The sequence below is a fragment of the Pangasianodon hypophthalmus genome, chromosome 10, assembly GCF_027358585.1.
Source record: "Pangasianodon hypophthalmus isolate fPanHyp1 chromosome 10, fPanHyp1.pri, whole genome shotgun sequence".
NCBI lineage: Eukaryota > Metazoa > Chordata > Actinopteri > Siluriformes > Pangasiidae > Pangasianodon > Pangasianodon hypophthalmus.
In genome coordinates this window covers 20339777-20363491 of record NC_069719.1, presented here as the reverse complement: position 1 = coordinate 20363491, position 23715 = coordinate 20339777, and the positions used below count along the sequence as shown (strand labels likewise).

Sequence of the window (23715 nt, the reverse complement as noted above, 5' to 3'; positions counted from 1 at the left end):
AGTACTATCTGATCTAACCTTCTGAGATTCGTTTTAAAAACAAGTGCTTTTACAATCATATTTGAAAACAATATTATAGATACTGAAAATTAAAAAAAAAAAGTGAGAAATGAGATGAGAAGGATCTGATTAACAAGCCAGCAGTGAACTCCTGCGGTAATTTTAAGTTAACTAGAAGCCACTAAGAGCAACTTTGCAGCACCTCTTAAACTCTTAGAGAAGTGTTCTCTGTTCTCCCATGTTTCATTTTTACAGGGCAACAGTATTTTTTACAGTCCATTATTTGCAACATTAAGATTATTAAACACCCCAGCATAGTTTGGTGATTTTACAGCTCTAACGCACTTGTTTTTTTCCAGATAGACATGTTTTAAAGTTTATTCTATTAAATAAGACTGACCGGATTCAGCTATTTCTGCTTTTCCTTGTTTATAATGACAATACATTTCTTTGTAACACCAAATGAATTATTATCTAAATTATTATAACAATCCGGCTGGTCACATTTTATTTTTCTCAGAAAGGAGTGAATTCAGGTATTGTGAATAAACTTTTTTTTATACCATGTGTCTTGTAGTCATTCTAAATGAGCATAAATTCATTTATTCATTCATTCTTTCATTCATTATCAGTAACTGCTTTATCCTAGTCCAGGTTGTAGTGGATCTGGAGCTTATCCCTGGAAAGCTGAGCACAAAACAGGAATATATCCCGCATGGGAAGTGAGAGGAAACCAGAATATCTGGAGGAAACTCATGTGGACACAGAGAGAACCTGCAAAACTTTGCTCAGGCGCTGAAGGAGGTTAGGATATTTTGCCACAAAGTTGGAAGCACACAATAGTATAGGATGTCTTTGTATGCGGTAGCATTACAATTTCACTTCACTGGAACTAAGGAACCCAAACATGTTCCAGCATGACAATGCCCAATGCACAAAGCGAGGTCCAGGAAGACATGGTTTGCCAAGTTTGGACTGGAACTTGAGTGGATGAACAGGATCCTGACCTCAACTCCAATGAACAGCCATGTTCCAAAATCTAGTGGAAGGCCTTCCCAGAAGAGTGGAGGTTATTATAGCAGCAATGGGTGGAACTAAAGCTGGAATGGGATGCACATATGGGTGTGATGGTCAGGTGTCCACACATTTTTGGCAATATCTGTCACTTTCTCTTGCATTTTCTCTTCAATACACACACTAAGCACAGGAAAAGATATAAGCATTTAAAATCTCTGCTATTTCCATTTAGGTTTCATATTTACAAATTCATGATTCATATACAAATAGGTGGAATGCAACTGAACTTTTTCCACCTCAGCAAAATCTTTTTTTTCTACAATATGTAGACTTCTTTTGTTTATTTCCCTTTTGGACATGAGCACTAATTAAAAATTCATAGAACAGGTGAATGAAAATCTCACACATGGCAGCAACTTTTCCATCTCAGCCAAGCATACAAAATTGTTTTTATGGTAGTGTCAGAACCTCACAGCTCCAAGGTTTGGGGTCCAGTCCTGAGCTCTGATTATTGTCTGTGTGGAGTTGTGCATTTCTCACTGTGGGTTTCCTCTGGGTTCTCCAGTTTCCTCCCACCTCTCAAAAACATGCTGGTATGTGGTTTGCCTCTTGTAAATTACCCCTAGGTGTGAATGTGTGTGTGTGTGTGTGACAGAGAGAGAGATGGACTTACATCCTATTCATTTGCGTTGTGGTTACCTGCTAGTAAAGTAAAATAACAGCTCGGCTTGCTCTTCATGCTCTAACTGCAGTTACTTTTTCAAACTGAGGATCATCATGGTAATTGTGGTAAAACAAAATAGACAGTGAATATAATTTTGCAGTTTTCTTGTGTGGAAAAAAGGAGCATTACGGTTTCTAAGGTGGCAGACACCAAATTGCTCAGATTTCAGCAATAACATGTAAAAACACTGTGCAAGCTAATTATATATTACATGTCTAAAAATAATTATTAAAATACTTAACAAAAAAAGCTCAAAACAAACTGAATATAACAAAATAGTGCAGTTAAAGGAGGTAGCACTTGGTAGTATTTGGTAGAGACTGACATCTTTAATTAGACCTTTCAAAATGCCACACTTTTGCGTTCTTTAAAGTTTCATACTTTCACTTTTGAGTTCCGTCCAAGCATGTAATTTGCCACAAAAAAACTGAAAATACAGTATTATCTTCGCCCTGTACACAAAGAGGTCTGTTTACAACAAACATGGCAGATTAATCAAGAACATCAATCCTTAATTTAAGGCATATTAATTGACATTTATGCAAGGATTTGATTTGTACCCATTGTTTATTTAATTAAGATTATTAATTTTGTATTTGTGGTTGTTATTGTTATATCATTTATTGTAATTTCTTTTTCTGGGAAAGTTGGAGAGTTTATACCATAGGAAACACCTGTGTATCCTCACTCTCCTAGAAGCCTCCTATCTCCTCTACCCTTGATTCCTCTAACTGCTTTTTTAAATGTTGGTACTTCCAGTAAGATGGTGGACTTCAGACAATGTGCGATTCACAGGCTGAAGGAGGCAGGATCGAGGAATCAAGGCGGCATCACTTACAGTAAGGGTATTCAACTCCAATTTGTAAAGGTCAGATTCCAAAAAAAAAAATCCTTGGTTATAAAGGTCTGGATAAGAAACTAACATGACTTAATGGTGACAACAGTTACTTTTTAATCCTTAACCTTAATCCTTAATGTTTAGTTTACGGCTATAAATAAGACAATTTGAAGTGGTTCTGCTTTGCTTTGTTTTGTAGTGGTGCTTCACATTTTGACTAACATCACAAACTCAACAGACGACACACGTTCTGAATTTGAAGCGAGGAGAATAAACGCGTACTTCCCTGTCCATTCCGGTCAGTTTGCTAGTCAAACAAGAGTTGGTAAATAAAATGAAAAATCTATGAAAATTTGTGAAAACTCTCCCCTTTTTGACTTAATGTCTTTAGCCCTGTAGCTAGACTCTGGTCTGATGAGCTGCCTTCAGCTAAATAATTGACATAAATGCATGTGAAATGCATGGATAAACCACAACACAGGATCTACTACAGAAGCTGAGTTGGTTCATGATTAGAAAACTATAGTCTTGTATACTTTATCGCCTCTGCTACAGTATTTTGATTTACTCTGATTTTGAATTTTGGGAAGCCTTGCACCTAGTCAGGGCCGCTGGGGCAATGGGGGCGAGCCGGCATTTGACCTGGCACTTTTCAACCTACTGGGGCGGTGACCAGCACCTCAGGCAATAACAGACAGCTCTGACTCGGTTGAAAAACCAAGTCAGTCAAAAGTCGGTCAAACAACCTATTGCGGAACGTCAATATGTCTAAGATTTTTAAAACATATTTTAGAATTAGTGCTATCTAACTTTGTGAACTAATTCGTTGCTGTTATGAGCTGCCTGAGGAGTAACATGCATGTAAAATGAAAGCGTGCAGGGTCGAAACAAACTACTCTGAAGTTATATCTCTGACTACTATACTATTATTATAACATATACTATACTAATATATACTATAATATACTACTCTGACATTAAAAGGTGTGTTTGTTGACCATAGTATTGTATATGGAAGCTCGTTCATTTATTATTGTTGATCATGGGTTTTAATGCATTTAAAATATGGTGTCTCTTTAAATATTTTGAGTAATGTAATTTAATATGCTCTATCGTTTTCCACAGAATTGAAATGTAATGTAAGTAGTTAACCCCAGTATTGTATAAGGAAGCAAACACTGAGACGTTGTGAGTTCTTTACTGTTTCATAAAATTAATTTAAGGAATATTTGCTTGAGGTATGTTCTACTTGCAGTATTTGTTACCTAGTTTAAATATCATTAATAGCTCAAATTTTATTAAATATCATTACATTTTACCCCACCACTTTTGGGGTAGTGGTGCCACCCTTGCACCTAGTGTTACCAAGATAGACACCGTACACTGTGATCCTGGTCAGGATATAGCAGATAGCCCATTAAAGATCAATGAATTACATATTTTGTCACTTATATACACTCTTTCATTAAAAAAAAGTAAATTCCCATGAAAAAGCAGTGGATTGAAGCTATTCTCTATACCACTATATCTCCATTATGGAATTAAATTTTGTGCCCAAAGTATTGAACGTAACTTTTCAAGAAACGAACAAAAATATACAATAATTGCAAGAAAAAAAGAAAAACACTCTGAAACTGAAAACAGTGAACTCAGTGGCAAAAATGTAATATGATAAATTCAAATAAATGGCATTCTCTGTTAAGTTTTCTCAGCTTCCTTTTTGCTAATCACGGTTGATGAATACGCTGCCAGAGTTTTCGTTTACGCTCCGCAAGTTTACATTCGCCATACTGGCACAAACCTCTCGTGTGGGCAGGCTTAACAACAATTTACTCTCACTGGCTAGTGAGAACTGGATCGACAGCTCCCTGACCTGGAAGTAAAGACTTCATTGGCACGAATTTTGGGGAGCGTTCTGGATACAGCGTTCAGGAGCGGCACAGAGCATCGTCGTCGTCCTCGTCGTGGTCTTCATCCTCCTGCTCCTCCTCAGCTTAACACTCGAGCTGTCAATCCAAATCTCACTAGCCAATGAGAGTAAATCGCTGTTAAGCCCGCCCACACGAGAGGTTTGTGCCAGTATGGCGAATGTGAACTTGTGACGTGTAAACGAAAACTCTGAAAGCGTAAACGAAAACTCTGAAAACGTAAACGAAAACTCTGGCAGCGCATTCATAAACCATGATTAGCAAAAAGGAAGCTCAGAAAACTTAACAGAGCATGCTGTTTATTTGAAGACCATGTTAAATTTTTGGCACTGTTTTCAGTTTCAGGGTGTTTTTCTTTTTTCTCACTGTATATTTTTGTTCGGTTCTTGAAAAGTTACAGTCAATACCATTTTTTGGCACAAGTATAACTCCATGCCTCTGAGCGCACGTGGTTGTTGAGTGGTTCTGAGGAAATCAGGCCGGCGCTAGGACCGCGGCGTCGTGCTTAGTGGCAGCAGCCCTGCAGAGCCAGAGCCGTTTGGGAGGCGTAGTGGAGCAAAGGCAAAAGGGGAGCGGGGTAAATGAAAACACTTTACCTGGCCTTTTTCTGTGGGATTTAGCAGCCTGCGAAAATCGCCTGACGCCACCAGGGCAATGTTCCGGAGGCATTTTTGATTTGTCGTCGAGGTAAGGTGCCATTTTGCGTGTTTTGGCGGCGTCGCCGCGGCGGACTGTTCAACTGAAAGGGAAGGAAGGTCTCTCTGTTCTATAGGATGCACTTACTTACTCTCTCTCTCTCTCTCTCTCTCTCTCTCTGTGTCTCTCTGTCTCTCAGCCTGCTGCTGCCTGGGCCTTCTTCCTCCTGCTTATATTTTTTGTTTGTTTTCAGCAAATAAATAAAGAACCACGTTATTTAGATGTAGCGTGAACACAAGCTGGCACATGTAAACGAAAAGTACGGGTGTAAACAGCAAGTGTGTGTGTGTGTGTGTGTGTGTGTGTGTGTGTGTGTCCGTGTCCGAGAAGCTGAAGCTAAACCCAACCCGAGTGCTTTTTATTCATCTGTCATTTCTCTACATTGTGTCCTCTCGCGCTCGTCGCGCTCGCGCTGGCCGCCGCGTGGACGGTTAAGGCCTACTACTTTTTGTTCCCTCACAGCTCTTAGCTTGACTCCATTTTCTTAAAAAAAAAAAAACAACAAAAATCTCTATAAATTCCTGTAAAAATGGTTTTCTGAAGAAGTTCCCAGGCTGATTTTTCGTTGGCTGTGTGCTGTGTTTTTCTCGCTGGGCCGCTCGGGCACACCCGTGTGAGAAGTAGTGGTTGTTTAAGTTGATTTATTGTCCATCTCTGTTTCTCTTTCTCTCGCTCCCTGTCTGTTCGGCTGTGTCCCAAACTGCTACTTATTTACGCGCAGTGCAATAGATAGTCAGTGTTAATTAGACGTACCTAGTGCTCTTAAATAGGGAAGATGGATGTATTTGGAAATAGAGGCATGCTGCTTCTTGAACCTTGTCTGTTTTGGTTGTAGGAGGCAAACACCAGCAGGAAGAGCAACCTTAGCTTAGCATAGACTTTCTTTTGATTTTTACTTAGCCTAATGTATTTTTTTTCTCTTCTTTTTTTTTTTTTTCTTACTTAGTTATTATTATTCTGTTCTACTACAGCTCACTCAAGTCTCTTCCAAACTCATGAGCCCTTAATGGAGGCTGTTTTTTTTTTTTTCCCCCTCCCCTCAAGTCATTCATGCCTTGAAGATGCTGAGGCACACTCCTCCTGCACTCTCCATTCTTTCTTCATGTCCATTAATGTGTGAAAGGTCTACAAGTTCCTCTGGGTCCCGTTGACGCAAATGTGCCGTCAGTGACATGCAGAATCCCAGGAATGCTGCCGAAATCTGCTCACACACACAGTCGGGGTTATTGTGTGTGTTGGTGCTGGGTAGGGGAGGCATGCCTCAGGAGGCAGGCCTAAACATCAACAAGGGAAAAAAAAAAAAAAAAAAGCTGCTACTGCTGTTGGACTTGTCATATGACTGGCCTTCCATCACGTTGGGTCTTTTTTAGGGTCTTGGAGGAACATCTTACAATCTGCTGCCTTTACGCGGTACCTTTTCACGATGTTTGGTTGTGATGTGAGTTGAGATTGGTGGTCTTAGAACGCATAATGTGATGACTGATTTGGCGCCATTGAGACCCGAGAGAGACGACGACAAAAGTCTAGCAATGCCAAGCATTTTTAATAAAATCTCAGAGTGTAGCTGCAGCTACGATGCTCATCGAAAAGCAACCAGTAGGACAACAACATAAGATTACACTAAACTCACGGGACAGCTAAAAGTCAGCTCTCTAGCTTCCTAGGTGGTGAATCAGTATATTGTGTACACGAGTTCAGGCACCGGTAAGGACCTGGCTCACTATGCATTGGCCCACTCATGACTCCCCAGTGACATGACTACATACTCACATTGTAAAACTTCACCAATGTCATTTATCAACAACAGGCAGGACCGATATCTTTCTGACATTATGTCCCATAAATTTATTAGCTTAATCACACTCGTTTCTATCATGGTACTTCAAGCAGGATCATAGGCTAACAATGGATTTTTTAAAAATAATTAAACACTTAAAAGTCGTTAAACTCAAACAAACCGTATACAGAACTTCAAATCAAGTTAAAAACCACTAACGTATGTAATCATTTGAGAGCTACAGCAACGATAACAAGCTACTTATATTTGTAGACAAAGTTGGCTGAGAGTTCGTCTGCCATTTATTTTATTTTTTTCAGGCTGAGGGGCTTTAGAAAATATGAGGTCATTTCCAAGGGAGCATAGTGAGCATCGATGCTGCCTGGTTTTTGTGGTGCATTGTGGGATTTTTTTTTTTTTTTTTTTAGGGCGCGACCATTCAGGTGCACCGGAAGGATTTTGCGATTGAGACAGCCCTTAAAATGGCCGACTCCCTGATCAGTGCCCTGACTACTGAACTAGGGAGCTGATTGAGACGCACCCAATGTCACTATCCTTATTACCTACAACTCACTTTGAAGAATGTCTCTGTTTATCAGACTCCATTTTTTTATTTTACTTTTGTTATTTTGTTTTTTTTTTGCATGAGCCTGGATCACGCTGTTTGATGATTTAATCAAAATGTAGTCGTTTTCTTTAATCACAGGTCTGTCGTTAGAGGATCTTCATCATATAACCTGACATGGAGAACACACTGTTGAACAGTGTGTTACAGAATTTCGACCAAGGTTTTATTGAGATCATTTTCTACACTGTGACAAGTATTAATCTTAGAAGATTACTGAAATCACATTACTCCCTGTTAGACATGATGATATCATGATTGAATGTTTTTCAGATCTGACTAATATTCTCTGTCCAGCCCTGTTCCTTAGAACTGAAACGCCTAAATGTAACTCAGCTAATTATGTGCTCCACTAGCACTTTTTTTGTTGTAAACATGTCCAGTGATGGAGTACATAATGACCTCCTACTTGTATGTGTGAGCTGCTCTGAGAGTTTATGGAAAATGGAATAAATTGTTTTATTGCCAAAACCAGACATTCCCTGCAAGCTCGAGCGTGCACAGACTCATTACATTTACACTTACATCTTTAGAACCTTGTCCGCTTTGGGGTCACGTCACGTCTGCTTATCATGACATGTTAGTGATGCCTCCTTACAATCATATCATGTTTCATTTAAATTAGGGATAGTCCTGTGTATTTGTTCTCCAGACTGTATTTTATTTTTGGGAACTCCCTACTCGCCCTTGCTGCCCATTGTTTATACACTCAACTTTGCAGTGCAGGAATTCTGTGTTTCTGTTGATGTTTGTGATGGTTTTTTGGTCATTTCACTACAGACTATGCATCTCCTCCCCCAAACTGGATAATTATGTTGTAATGGCAGAGCATGATTCACCTTTCCATGTGGTGGCTGATACCAAGCTGAGGAACCAGCGACTAGTATGACCTAATCCAGTCTTACTCCAAACAGCTTTTATGGTTTCCATAAAGTGGTGCACTTGATTCACATTTGAGTAAGTGTGTAAGCCATACCTTGGAGGAAGTCGCCACCCTGAAACCCACTAAACATTTTTGAAATATTTGTGATGTGCATAGTGATTTTAAAGACAATTCATTGGGAGTTGCTGTAATTTCTTTGTACCTGTGAGAACCTGTGAGACATTTACATTTACATTTATGGCATTTTGGCAGACGCCCTTATCCAGAGCGACTTACATTTATCTCATTTATACAACTGAGCAGCTGAGGGTTAAGGGCCTTGCTCAAGGGCCCAGCGGTGGCAGTTTGGTTATGCTGGGGATTGATCCGATCAGTAGTCCAACATCTTAACCACTGGGCTACCACTGCCCTGCCACATTTCACTGCTGGCTCCTAAAAAAAACAAAGAGCAAGAGCTTCTTTTCTAACTCGCTGTTCTCCAGCAATGGTCAATATCATATTAATGAGAAGTCTATTTTAGAGTACCAGACAGCAGTGCAGCCATATGAGTTTCGACACAGACAAGATGACAAGCACTGATGGTGGTATTAGCATGAATTAGAAGCTCTGAAAGCTGATCTGTTAGAGCAGAGGTGAGAGCGCTGGACAGACTAAAGGACTAAAGCGCTGCTGCATCGCTCTCTGTAAGCAGAGATGAAGCGAGAGCTAAATCCCACTGGTACAAGTATCAGTAGTTGAAAGGCATTGTGGGGAAACTTAACCAATGTGAACATAGACCATGCTGATGAAAAGTTTAAGCTTAAAAAAAAAAAAAGTGAGAATCATTTCATTACAGAATAATTCTGGACGCTAGTAAAGATCACGTACTTCTAAAGCTCCATATACAAAGTTTGTTCCAGAGTGGATTTTTCCATTAATACACTGTAGTGGTAGTGCTATTATTACTCCAGTGTTTCCCCTGATATGAAGCGTCTGTCGCTGCTTCAGCACTTTGCAGTTGTGATGACTCATTTTTGCCTTAAAAGTTCTTCCACGTTGTAGTGGTAGTGTAAAAAAGAAAAGAAAAAAAAAAACTGTTCCACCAGGACGTGGTTAAGTCTGAGCCATGAGGCACTGATTTACATTGAATGGGGCCGACTCGCGCAGGCCGAGCTGGAATGATGAATGATTGGAGAGAGAGAGAGAGAGAGCGAGAGCAAGAGAGCGAGCGTGTGTGAGTGTGTGTGAGTGGGTGGAGGCCTCAAAGCTGCCGTAGACCATGTGACCCCGAGTCAGGGTATTGAGTTCATTCAGTTGCTGCTGGCCAGCTGCCAGCTATGCAGGCATTTAGCTGTTGGTAATGCAGAGGCTGCTGTGTTTAACGGTAGCACAGTGTTTGGGTTTCAGGCCCATCATACACTGCTGTTACATACTTTCTCTTTCCTTTTCTGTCCATTTCTCTCAGCTAAACGCTGGGTTCTCTGTATAAACTACCTTACTCAGAGCACTTCTCTGGTTTTACTTTACTTTTCCTTTATATATATATAAAACTTTAGCCTGTTAGTAGAGAAGCTGCGGGTGTATCCCAAACTTGTGCTTTGAAAGAAAATAACTTCTTTTTCATTCTAACAAGCAAGGCTGGACAATATTGCAAAAAAAAAAAAAATATATATATATATATATATATATATATATATATATATATATATATATATATATATATATGTATATATATATATCTCGAATTTTTTTGAACTTTATGAATGATTCTCAATTGCACTTAAACAATTTTTTTTTGTTGTTCTTAGATAATGCAATTGTAAATCAACTTTTCAAAGTTTTTTATTTATTAGAATGGACTTGTAAAATGTAGATGTGCAAAAATTATAAAAACACCATCTGTAGCAAATAGTGCAAACAATGTTTTTTCTTTTAAATAAAGAATGTTTAAAGAAAGGATATTTAAAAAAAAAAAAAAAAAAAATTGCACTATTTGCTATAGATAGCACTGTTACTATTTTTGCGCTCCTCAGTGAACCCTTCTTTCTCGACAAAGTAAATGAGGACCATGTCTTTCGTGACATGAAATGCAGCCGCAACTGAGAACTCAACTTGGGGTATTCTTCTCAAGTCTGAGTTCCTCCCCCGTTTACAGAATGATGTCAAATCATCATGGCTGTGCACGGCATCAGAAATAAACAAATCTTCTTACCTTTAAATGAGTTATGCTGTGTATACAAATATTAACTTTAGATTAATCAGCATACAGACATATTCGTTTGTTAAATCTAAAACACTAACTATACAGTTTGCTGTTTGAGAAAGAAAATATTCATCGCTCATCTGAGTTAGCTGTCTAGCTTGTTGCTAACAAAATACGAGCGTGAGGGCGTCAAATGTCGAACGTGCCGAGGTCGAACATGACATAATTTCGACTGGTGAATTACTGCTTAGGATGTAATGCAGCTTTATATTTCGTATATGTAGATATAGTCCGTATCTCTGAAGTGATATTTGAACCTGTCTTTGCTATGAGCTCAGTACTCAGCAAAGTGCTGCCTGTTTATCTTAGCGTTTATTTAAATTCTAAGCGTGTGGTGTTCGGGAGTAGCGCAGGCTGTAGGAGGCGTTTATCAGGTTAAGAAGGCTGTGTTTTTCCTTCATATTGGTTTACACTTTTAAATAACATTTATGGATGTTTTAATTGAAATTTAAATTTGCCTATACATATGCATATGTACAATCTTGATTAGAACATTTTGAAAATCGCATTAAAACATAAATTCGAATTAATCGTGAAAATTGCCCAGTGCAATGAACAAGAAATGGGAATCAAGCAATCACATTTTCCAGCCTGTTCAGTATCTAATTAATAGCGTCATAGCTAAGTGTTTAGTTTTCCAACAGCGCATGGATGATAAATAAATATGATTTCTAGCTAGCTGTAGATCATTTTAAATTTTAATTTTTAAATTATGCAGATATATTTTCCGCCTGCATTTGGTTACCTGTATTTGTTTATGATAATTCCAGAGACTAGAGGCAGGGTGCTATAGTGTTGTTCCATGCAGATGTGTCTTCGCTTGAAGTATTTTTGTAATAACTTGTGTAATAACTTGTAATAACTTGGAATGCAAGGAATGCAATGGTTGTATTTAGAGATGGATGATGTCAACCAAGCTGACTTGGTTGTTCACAGCAGTATATCGAAGATCATTTTTTGCAATCTTGTAATTATTTATTTATTTATTTTTTTAACTGTTAGAGGTACAAATCTGAATCCACGACTGTCCGTATCCGTGTCTGTATCCTGCGTGTGTCCGTTTCCACTCAGTAGCCATGGAGTGGTGACTAGTGGCGAGACTTTTCAGTTGACTAATTCATTACTAAAGTAACCACTTTTCCTTTGACACAATAAATACACTCCTTCTAAGCAGTTTCATGTTGCCTGCATTATGTTAGTGTGTATGGTGCTTTTGAGGAAATAGCGAGCTGAAGGTGGTGATAGGCACACCCAAACAAAGCCAGTGTGGCAATACTTTCACTGAAGTGAAGTTAGAGAGAATGTAGAGTGGAAATTTGCCGACGATGCTAAATTGCAACAAAAACAGGAGTCACCCCTTATCTGCGGTTGAACCTCACGTGTATGCGCTAAGTATATTTTACAACACCAAGTAAAGAGCGTTATTCATGAATAGCAAAGCATCTTAACATATTTGGGCTCAAATATGTTAAGATGGGGGATTTTAAAGAATAAAATAATTATGGGGAGTGTAAGAAACAGAAAATTTAACTAAGTATCAGTAACAAGAGAACATTACTGTTGATGGATAATGATAAATCCGAAACATTACATTTATGCTAAAAGTTCATGATTCTAACATAAAAAAGACTGTTTCAGATTTATCATTTACCTCCTAAACCTACTAGAAAGAGAATATTTTCATAAGAGAAAGAAACTAGCTACACTTTTACTGAAGTTTCTGTGTTGTACAGTCTGATTAAAAGTGATTTGAACTAGGTTTTTTTTTTTTTTTTTTATTGTAGTTTTTTTTTTGGCAGTCAATATTCTGCACCAGTATTCTGCTAAATCCTCATGAAAGCAATATAAAATGCAGTGCAGTCGAGGGCATGGTTATGATTTTAATTCAAGTGTACGGTGTATAGAAAGTGCACGTGTGAGATTTAATTTAAATACTTGCTTACAGAGTTCACACTACATTTACGTGCACATTTATGTACGGTGCGTAAAACAAGCTAGCAGAACACACAGGCTGTTGAGATATGTGTGTCGAACAGAATCGGCAAGTTCCCAAATAAAAGGTGTGATAAAACAGTGTTATCTCAAGCGCTTAGCTTAAAAAATGAAACTGGATAAAAATAATGAAGCTGAGTGCATGTTTTTTCGAGGAGGCTGCTGTTATCACTGTGAAGAATCTGTGCAGCAAGTGCGAATGAAGTGTCCACACAGCTCCTTCAAATGAAGTTGAGTGTACGCTAATGTGAACGTCTTGTTGGTAAAATGAATATTACAAGCCCAAGCTGTCGCAATCCGGTGATGGTGGGCCATGGCACTGCACAACCTCATTTAACACACAGGCCTTGATGGGCTCATGGTGTGTTAGAAGACGGGGAATCACCAATCAATCTCTAGGACACTTCTATTATAAGTAAACATTATACGTCAATAAATGGCACTAAATATTACAAACAGCAGAACAGAGATTACACACTTTACATCCCCATTGATGCTTCTTTCCTGTTGAATTCTGCCTTCAGGGTGCCAACAATTCTGCCATCCTTCTGCAAGGAGAATGTGAAAAAACTTATGTTGTATCTAATTTATCCTGCATTGTTTTTTTTTTTTGTTTTTTTTACCTCCAGTGTCCCAAGGAACAGATCATAAAATATTAAAAATGTTTGTATGATGCCTAGCTTTAGTGTTATATTAAAATGAGGCCTGTGGGAAAAGGCATGAACGATTGTTTTTGTTCAGACAATACCACGGCGTGTCAACATGTCTACTTTCAGGTAATTTTATTTGAAAATTAATTTTCCAAGGGCAGTGCCATACTGACAGTTTCGTGACGTTGGTTATACCCATCCCTTCTTTCGCTGAGTCATTAGCACAGAAGTTAGCAATCTAACAGGTAAACGTTACATCAGCGGACTTCTAACATTAGCCAGAGGCTTCAGGTCAGTGGCTTTCACTGTAGGATTATTTAAAAACTCTTGACTCAATGGGCTAAACATCATCATCATCATCATCATCATTGTGTAGACATTTTATGAACAAAGTGGAGCTGCAGATTAAGGACAGTGAGATGTGCAGAAAAAATGACCTGACATGAATGCAGAATAAGGATGTAGACAATATGTATGATTGCGCAGTCCATTCATAAGTTACACGTTGTTTGTGTGTGTGTGTGTGTGTGTGTGATTTTATATATATATATGTGTATAATGTATTAGATTCAACTTTATTGTCATTGTGCAGAGTATGAGTATGAATGAAAAGCCAAATGCAGTTTTTCACATATTCTAACTTGCTAGGTAGCTGGGGTCAGAGCGCAGGGTCAGCCATGATACGGTGCCCCTGGAGCAGATGTGGTTAACAGCAGCAGCTTGACAGTGCTGGGGCTTGAACCCCTAACGTTCTGGTCAGTAACCCAGAGCCTTAACCATTCAGCCACCACTACCCCGCCACCCCCCCACTTAAAAACCTTTGTCAGCAGTGTTTGAATGCCGTCGACGTTGGAAATGTTTGTCAAAAATGAAAGCAACTTGAGCATCTGTGAGAGCTGTTTATAAAGCCGTTTAGGCAAACCAGTGACTGTATGGAATGTGGGTGAATATCCCATACAGAACAATGTAATGGTTTAAACGTGAAGCCAAAATGTCTCTGAGGCCCTCCAATCTTAGCTAGGTAGCAAACAGCAGGTCAGTCAGTCAAGACTCAAAGCTCTAAAATCTTTACCCGACAGTAAAATTCAAATACTTGCATAAATTATACATCTACATTTTAGTATCTTATATATTAATTAATTAATAATGCTGTATTTCCCACTTTTAGGTAATGTTCGATGCAGCATCTTAAGTTACACTTCTTCAGGTAACAGCTCTCAACGCGCACGCTGCTGGCTTGAAGCAGGGGCATGTCCACAGCCTACATGTGTGGACCGTATCTACTGCTCATGCTCAGGCTCTACGCTCTCTACTGCGCAGAGTCAAACATGGCAACTTTCAGCTCGACCAAAAAAGGCTTCAAATCCACACAATGTGTCTCATTTATCAAGCTGGATACGAGTGGATTTATGCGTGAATTTGGTATTCGTGAAAATCCCGTAAATTCAGAAAAGTGTTCATATCCCACTCCTGCTCCTCCCAAGCGTGTGTTAATTTAGGTATAACAAGATTAACTAATTTAGACCTCGACTTCAAATCATATGATTTGCATGGATTGCTGCACTTTTATGTATGGAATATACTGTTGCGTTTAAATTGTTTATTTTTATTACGTTTACAGCATTTAGCAGTTGCACTTAATGCAGAGTGACTTGCAGAAATGCTCATGCTAGTTCTCTAGAACAGGGACCAAGAGTACCATCCAGAACATTGTGTGAAAACCAGGCATTTAATATTATTAGTAATAATTAATGAATATAAAAAAGCAAGCCAACATAAACCCATGAATTATGACAAATAAAACTAATCATTCAATTATGATAAAAGAAATGGCGCTGTATCAATGGAAGGCGGGCTGCTCTGTCTGTGCATAGCCGTATGCTGACTGAAGATTTAGCGCACACTTATTAATAATAATAGTAGATATTATTAAGTATTTTTATTGGCATTGTAGTGAGTCAAAATAATTCCCACTTCTGTTTTTCAGGCTTTACCCTGATTGATTAATTGGAGTTTTGTGGGCATCACTACATGCTCAGTAATTTACTGGTGATTGGCATTCTTCAACATACACATGCATGTAGGAAGTAAATCAGCGTTTCCGAAACGTTTGTAAATCCGGCGAAAATTTAAATGGCACCATGTTGTCCTCTCATATATGCAGTCATTCAGGCAAACACACGTAAATACTGATTACAGGCAGTCAGTTGTGCTAGAATATGGATGTTTATGTCATGGTGCTGTTGAGATTTTGGTCAGAAGGTGTTGATTAAAATTATGAGCTGCTGTTATAAAAAAAATAAATAAAAAATGAATGAATGACATTGTTGGTGAAAAATCATGCTGTAATTTTCGATTCTTTATTTCTGAGATTTAAAAATACTAACCTTTGTGTCAGAACCCTAATGAATACTACTGTTAGGTAGCAAGTCTGTAAATATTTTATACTTTTAAATTAAGTCTTGTTTGGAAAGATAAGTAGGTTTATTGCTCTATTTAATTTTAAATTAAAAGGTTTAGCCTTTCTTTTTTTTTTTTTAAACAGTGTCATTCATATGAAGTCTGATAAAACTGCTTTGTCATGAGGAAGGGTTTCCTTTTCAGACAGTCTGGGTGATCAGAAAGCTGCATGGCATGTAGTCCCACTGAGCAGGAGAGACCTATGTGGAAGTGGCTGATTGTTTGTATTCAGTGTATGAAAGTTGAAGTTGTGGGTTGGTGGTGTGAATGCTTAGTGTGCCTACTCATACTAAATTTCCTGTTCAGTCACCATTGAACCTTTTCCACAGTGACCAAAGTGCCTTAGAGTTTTAACGGTTCCTCCACATTCTTACATGATAGAAATTTGGGTTTCGGGTCCCACGAGTAGAAGATCAGCATATTGTAGCTGCTGTCCATTCCAGACTAATGGTTTCCTGTGAGGGAGCAGCCACTCAACACATTACTGTTTTCGCTTGTGTCAGCCAGCGAAGTCCTCTTCCTTCATCAGCTAAGGAAGCTGTGTTTTGGAGTATGGCTCTATTTAACCACACTACAAAATTACCAGCTGCCAAGAACATATGCCTATCAGCACTGAACAGAGTGAAGCAGGGCTTGGCAGTGTACCATTTCCCTTTTCAGTGCTGTTAATAATAGATCATAATCATAATAAAGATTTTGCACTCAAGTTTTAATAAGATTGCACTAGACTGTTACTTTATGTACTCTATGTGCATAGTGGTGTGATTATAATTACTAAAAAAAAAGGTATTTTAAAATGTAAATCAGCCAATCATGCAGCAGCAGGACAGTGCATAAAACCCTACAGATACAGGTCAAGAGTTTCTGTTAATGTTCATATCAAGCAGCAGAATGAGGAAAGGTGTGATCTCTCATTTTTTCCAAGCATAACATTGTCTAGAGTTTACACAGAATGGTGCAAAAAACAAACAACAGCCCGTGCGTGTCAGTTCTGCCGGCGGAAATGCCCTGCTGAAGAGAGAGATCGGAGGAGAATGGCCAGACTGGTTCGAGTTGACAGGAAGGCTACGGGAAATCAAATAACCACTCTTTACAACCGTGGTGAGCAGAAAAGCTCACAACAGAACACACAACACGTCAAACAGAAATCTGAGGCTACAGTCACTAGTCCTGGACTAGTGTTTTTTTTGTTTGTTTTTTTGTTTTTTTTTCCATCCCTGCACACTTTAACGTTCCAGCATTAGATGAAGATAAATTGGATGGTAATTGAGCAGTTCCTGGTAGTTGGTTATGCCTAGAAATTAACAAATGATCAAATTATGGAGCAAATTGAACCATTTCCCCACTGGGAAACAGGTGCAGAAATTATGGTGCAGTAATTCTCCACTGAGATCATGCTGTAACCAAGTGCATCGACTTTTTTAATATTTTAGTCTTAGACTGTGCCCTGAGCGAACACTGAGATTTTTAAGGCTTGTTGTTTATTTCATGAAATATTTATTGGCTTCTGAAATTAAGAGCCAATGAGTTAATTATGAACATTAAATTCTAATAACAAAAATTAATAGGTAAATCGGATTAAAAAAAATTTAATCTGACATCATGAAATATATATATATGGATTATATTATGCACTTCAGCAATGACCATACAAGCCTTCATCGATATGATGATCAATGCTTTGACAACGTCATAACATTAGGTTGGGGGAGCGTTCATATCTTTTCTTAATAACTCAGGAAATCGCACTTCCTATTTAGAATACCTGATAATTCAGTGCGAGGTTGCATTTGGTGGCCAAATGATACTCTGAGCTACTTTGAATTACACACGAATTTAATTGTAACTGGCTACTTAGATTGATAAGCTCTGTTTGGGGATTTCTGTTTCTACGTTCTATGCTCTAGAGCACGTTGTGAGGAGCCGTGTATACACAACACGGATGGTTTATGGTGCTGTTTATGACTATTATTTGTTTATATGTGTAAAAATTTAGGATGTGGCTAGTTCACAATGCACAACAAACACACCTTTCTTTACCAAACGAGCAAAATAAGGCCTACAAGTACATTTAAAAGAACAGACAGTTTTTTTTTTTCTCGGTAGAACGGGAACTGTCATAACAATGATTTGTCCACATACACAACAGTGCTGTACACAAACCATGACAAGCTCTAGACTTTCTTTATATACGTGCTTCCTGTTCCCAGAATCCAGAGGTGAACTTTGTGCCACTGATTTCTGTTAAAGCTGTGAAACTGGAAACTGTGGAATATGTAAGTTTTTTTTAAAAGCCATTTTAAAATATATGGTGCTGTCTGAGTCCACAACGGAGAGCTATTGTTTAATTAGTCCTGGAAATATGGTGCGATTTTTGTCTAATTATATTTCTCAAACACAATCTCGTGATTCTTCAGTAATACATGTTTTAAAAATATATTTTTGGTGAAAGTAGTAGCGAGAGTTTAGAGTTTAGAAGTCTTATACCGTGACACTGTTGAATGCTGGAATCTGATTGATCAGGATGTGTTGATTCATTTTCTTTAACAGCATGCCTCTGACAGTAGTTCCAGCTGTAATTTATATTAATGCACTCATTCTAATAGATTACCATTCACAGGGAAGGTCTTCAGGACAGAGGACTTTCCTGTATCTCTAATGACAAGCTGCTTTTTTTTTTGCCTTTTTATCTTCAAGAGAGCCTGAGAAAGGAACTGCAGTTTATAGCTGATATATTATGAGTGATTACAGGAACCAATTTGTCTGGCCGATGTTTTGCAGCATTAAATACAACTATAAATGGATAAAAGTACGAAGTGTAATCCTTTTTTTGAAATTGCTGTGGTGTAAGAATAAATAAAAGGAATAAAACGCTTCGGGGTGTAGCAGTAAGGCCGCATCACACCACCCTGCCGCTTATGTTGCGCGAAATGAAGCCAGTGGTGTGAAGAGAATTTACTAATGTTCTTTAAACGTACGCATTTAAACGCATGGATTTCTCATACAGCAAAAAATTTATTTCACACTCTTAATGTGTTGTGTGTGTGTGTGTTTTAATTAGATGTTGTTTGAGCATTGAGGCTAATATGTATTCTGATCTGTGCTCATACAGGTAACCTTTGAGAAGAGGCTCCTTGCCCAAGTGAAGGAGATTGTGGGCTTTGGAGCTGCTGCTCTCCCTCTGAGACGCTGACTGTCTTCCTCTGTCCAGTATGACGGACGTGGTGATCGTGAAGGAGGGATGGCTCCACAAACGAGGTGTGCACGCCGCTTTTTTCCTCCACAAACTCTTCCCGGGGTGCTCTTGGTTCCTTGCGAGTATGTAACGTACGTATTTGCGTCATAGTAGAGAGAGAAGGTTTATGGGTAAGCATACTGGCAGATCAGCAAGAGCAAGTTTGGGACAGGTTTTCTTTTTCCTGCATTTCATGTTTGCCTCACACACACACACGTTCATATGAGGACATTTACATTATTATCGGTTAATTTAGAGAAGACTACAATTGTGATATTGTTGCATGTAGTTTGAGGCTTTATACCTGCTGTAGCTGTCATTATAATGGCCGAATTAATCAGCCTGCAGGATTGTGTAATTTATTTTCGTTTTTCTTCTAACAGACTCCCAGTGTAGGTGATGTAATCCATAGCAATTTAAAAAAAAAAATTCTAAAGCATCCTTCATGCTGTCATTGTAGTGAAATTGAAGTGCTTTAGTACATGAACCGCTTGATATTGCTTTTTACAGATGAGTCAAACGCTTCAGTCAAGCAGTTTCTTTCCTCCCAGAACAAAGTTACCCCTGTTCTATCTTCTGTTTATTTTTATACTGTGAACTATGGAACGCGCCGTCATTTCTGACAGCTCTTTCTCGGCTTCTCTTTTCTGTAAAGTCTGGCTTGGTTCATGTGACACTGTCTCCTGGTGTACACGCTCACGGCAAGTTAAAGGCTGTGCTATGAGTGTTGAAAGTGTATTTTACAGTGGAGTTAAGTTCAGGGAAATATGAGACCACAGCTTTTATTCCATTTCACTCCACAGTGAGAATAGAGTGTGTCCGGACAACCTACGCCTTAGGATCGGTCCAAGGAGATCGACTGAGCCACTCATTTGAATTTGTCGCTTTACTGCATCATAACTAATCTGTATAGAATTGAGAAAATGTTGCTGATCTGTATGTTGCGCAATGCCAGTTAGTTAGCATTAGTTTTAGCTCTAAAATCCCTGAATTACTCTTAATATGAACGGTGTCTGAAAATTAGGACAAGCCCCGATTTTAGTTCCTTCTAAATCTGCCTAGGTAGGTGCTACTTTTAGGAGCGTTAAGATTTTCGTAGGTGGCAGATTTGGCAATCAGGCTACTGATGAACATATGTGATCACTGAAGAAGCATTCGAGACGCATGAAAATACTGGTTATCCATCTCAACTGTCCGCTTGGTCTCAACAGCAGTCTTTGGTGATCCCATCACAAGTCTGAACAGGGTGATGCAAAGAAAGTTCAGAGTTTAGCCATCTTCAGCTTCATTCTTCATACTTTCATGTGTACAGCCAGATTTTGGTATTTGTGGTAGCATGGTGAGCAGAGAACTGTATTTAAAAAAAAAAAATTTAAAAAAAAGTAGTACATATAAAATTGTAGCAACATGATCAAGGCACAATGGATGGTTGCATTGTTGGTTTGCTTCAGTAAATCAGTCTCACTAAGTGCACAACCGCTGAGCATTTCCTTTGGTTTCAGTGCAACAAGCAGTTTCTGTTTACCTCATCCGCTAATCGATTGACTTTGATAACATGAGTCAGAGGTGTAGCGTTTAATTCTGCTCAAAAGGAGAGAGGAAGCGAGCACAGCTGATGTGTGAGAGTGCAGTCAGAGAGTAGAGCAGCTCTGTAGGCCTTCCTATCTCTCACACACACACACACACACACACACCTTTACATACAACACACTTACAGTCTGTGCAATAAATAATACACCTTTTAATTAAGGTAAACCGACTTTCCCACATAAACACTTGAATCCATTGGTTAAGTGAAAATTGGTCTAATTAATAAATGCGATCTGGAAACTGGCAGTTTCCAGGGAAGTGATGGTTATTTTGCTAGCGTCATGTGTCATGCTCTTTGTAGCTTTCTATAAATGGCCAGCTAACCTTACCAGCTGTGTTGTGCTGAATAATGTGTATGGTACATTTTATTTTATGTGTTTTTTTATTTTTAATCAGGAAACCTAACGAACGAACAAAACCGCAGTGTTCTATTCTTACCATTTAGCCAATTACAGCACTCCGTTTCATTTTAAACTGATTCTAGTCTATATCCATTGCTTGTGATGATATCAAACTCCCAAGATGCTTGTTGTATCACTAGCAGCTTATTTTAAAACTGCACATAGACCATGTTCTCATTATTCTCAGCTCCTCCAGAGCTCGCATATGGCAGCGAGGCACTCTTCTACATAAACCCGAGGCCATGAAACAATGCTTTGAAGAAATGACTACTATTAGAGACTGCTTTTGCTGTGTTGTTAAAGTAAAAAGGAAGATCTGGGGTGACAGCAGATTAAGCCGAGCAGGAAGTAGCAAGTCATTAGGGAGAAAACGGCTGCTGAGTTGCTGCTAGTCAGTAGATCTGTTCACATTCTTACTTGCTCTGATTAGCTGGACGACTTACAGGATGTGAGCTTGTACACTTGTTTAGCTTATTGACTGAACACTTGGCAGGCTCTCGAGGCAGACGCAAAACTGTCGAGGGAGACCACAATTAGGTTTTATATACTGCTCGATGTTACACTTTATTAGGACCTGTACACAAGCACTATGCAAAAACTAGAATAGATACAGGTCACGAGCTTCTTAAAGCTGATTTATGCTTGCTGTTAACTATGCATATACACGATGGCTGTCGCACGTATCCTGCGGTATTTGGTGCAGTATCAGCGTAAATAGTGGAGACTGTACAGCACCATGTGTCACTGTGTCCGCAACCAATAAACAAACCAGCGTTGTGTCTCAAATTGCATACTTATGTACTATTCTAGTCTGTTATTAGTACTAACACTAAGATTTTCCTGTCACAGTTAGTGTTTGAATTTCAAAAACCACTTAAACCTACTGAAAGGTCTGTTTTGAGTACCAGTCTCACAGATCATGACAGCAGTCATACCGATAGCAGAAAGTTTTAAAGAGAAACGGGGCATGTCAGGCGTTGCTGTGCATGAAATCGCTAAACTTTACAGTTCGATGTACAGAGGGATGGGGTGTTTGGCTCTGACGTGCATCTAGTGGATTCTGTTTTTAATGCTACAGACATACATAAGACACACAAACAAGTATGTGAACAACGCCGCTCATGTAGAAGCTGTGTGCGTGCATGTGTGCGTGGTGAAACTGAAATATATTTTCAGCTTTAATGTTTTCAGTGAGTGGTTGTTGGTGCCAGACGGGCTGGTTTGATTATTTTAGAAACTGCTGATCTCCTGGGTTTTGCCCACACAACAGTGTCTAGAATTTACACAGAATGGTGCGGAAGTCAAAAAAACATCTAATAAGTAGCGGTTCTGTGGATGGAAAAGCCCTGTTAATGAGAAAGGTCATAGGAGAATGTTCAGTCTGGTTTGAGCTAATAGAAAGGTTACGGTAATAACCACTCTTTACAGCTGGGGTGAGCAGAAAAGCATCTCAGAATGCACAACATCATCGAACCGTGAGACAGACAGGCTACAACAGTAGAAGACCACATCAGGTTCCACTCCTGTCAGCCAAGAACTGAAGTTTTAGGCTACAGTGGGCACAGTTCGCGGAAACTGGACAGTTGCAGGTTGAAAAAAACGTCACCTGGTCGTTTTCCAGTCTTCATAATTCAGCAGTTTTTGAAATGACCACACACAATCCTACACTGATCCTGTCAGAACTCACAACACACTTCTCTCTCTCTGCTCCTCTCTTTCCATCCAGTCCTTATTGAGCATTGTACTTTTATGAAGCCAGCAGCTGTGCGCAGTGAGATGACACCGAGTGTCTCTTTGATTTGATCGGAGGGCAAGCGTTTCTATCAGCTAGAGCAAAAGGCCTCGCAGCAAGTCTGACTTAGTGTCATATCACTGTCAAGTCCTCTTTGCTTCAACCTCCCACTGTGCAGGAGGCCATTTTAGCTTGACATTGTTTCTCCATGGTCACTTTGGTCCCTACTCGTAAACAACAAAACACTTTTCTGAAAAGCTTGTAACACATTTGACACACATTTGCAGTCTCTGCTTTTGCAGAATTTCATTTACCTGGTTTTGAACATAATAAACAACTTCGTAATTTCTTCAGCTCAGAACATCCGTGCCACTCTCGTTCATCCTTCATGCATGCTGATGATCATGGCACGGTCAATTCTTAAATGAAATAACAAACAAAATGGGCAAGTATTGGGGGGGAGCATATATTTTTATTTGCTTGAGTTGGATCAGCTGTTATGCTGATAAAAGAAAGTATGTGATTTAAATATTTTTTGTCATTAGTTGTTTACAAATCATAAATTGATTTTCTAGCCCACTGGACAGGTGTAAGCTCCTGTTTGCTTGCCCAGTCCCATTTTTGTAGCTGAAAACCAGTAGCTAATGTAATGTAATAATGTATGGTGAGCTAGTTAGCTCGTTAAATGCATTAATACATACTGAGTGTATGAATTCCATGGAAGGAATTACTCTGTAGCTATAGTCCTTATCTGATCTTGCGGCCTCGACAAAGTCATTGACTTAATGTTTCAGCTGGGAGCTACTTATCCACCGGACAACTATGAATGAAAACTAATAGCCTGGATACGAAATCTGCTTTTCAAACCATCTGAAAACCATTTTGAGAAAAAACATACCTTTTGTCCTTGGGTTTCACCTTAATA

At 38.9% G+C, this 23715-nt stretch overlaps 1 protein-coding gene across 2 annotated transcripts in view; it reads left to right on the top strand.

Moving 5' to 3' along the window:
- The first annotated feature begins 4945 nt into the window (after positions 1-4945).
- Positions 4946-23715, top strand: part of akt1 (v-akt murine thymoma viral oncogene homolog 1) — a 60440-nt gene continuing 41670 nt past the window's right edge. The window contains exons 1-2 of one of the 2 annotated variants that reach the window (XM_026934181.3): positions 4946-5194; positions 18945-19090. In XM_026934181.3, the coding sequence (XP_026789982.1) occupies positions 19045-19090 (46 nt within the window). In that variant the 5' untranslated portion in view covers positions 4946-5194; positions 18945-19044. Of the gene's footprint in view, positions 5195-18088; positions 18109-18944; positions 19091-23715 lie in introns of those variants that run through there. The other variant, XM_053237432.1, reaches the window with a different exon arrangement.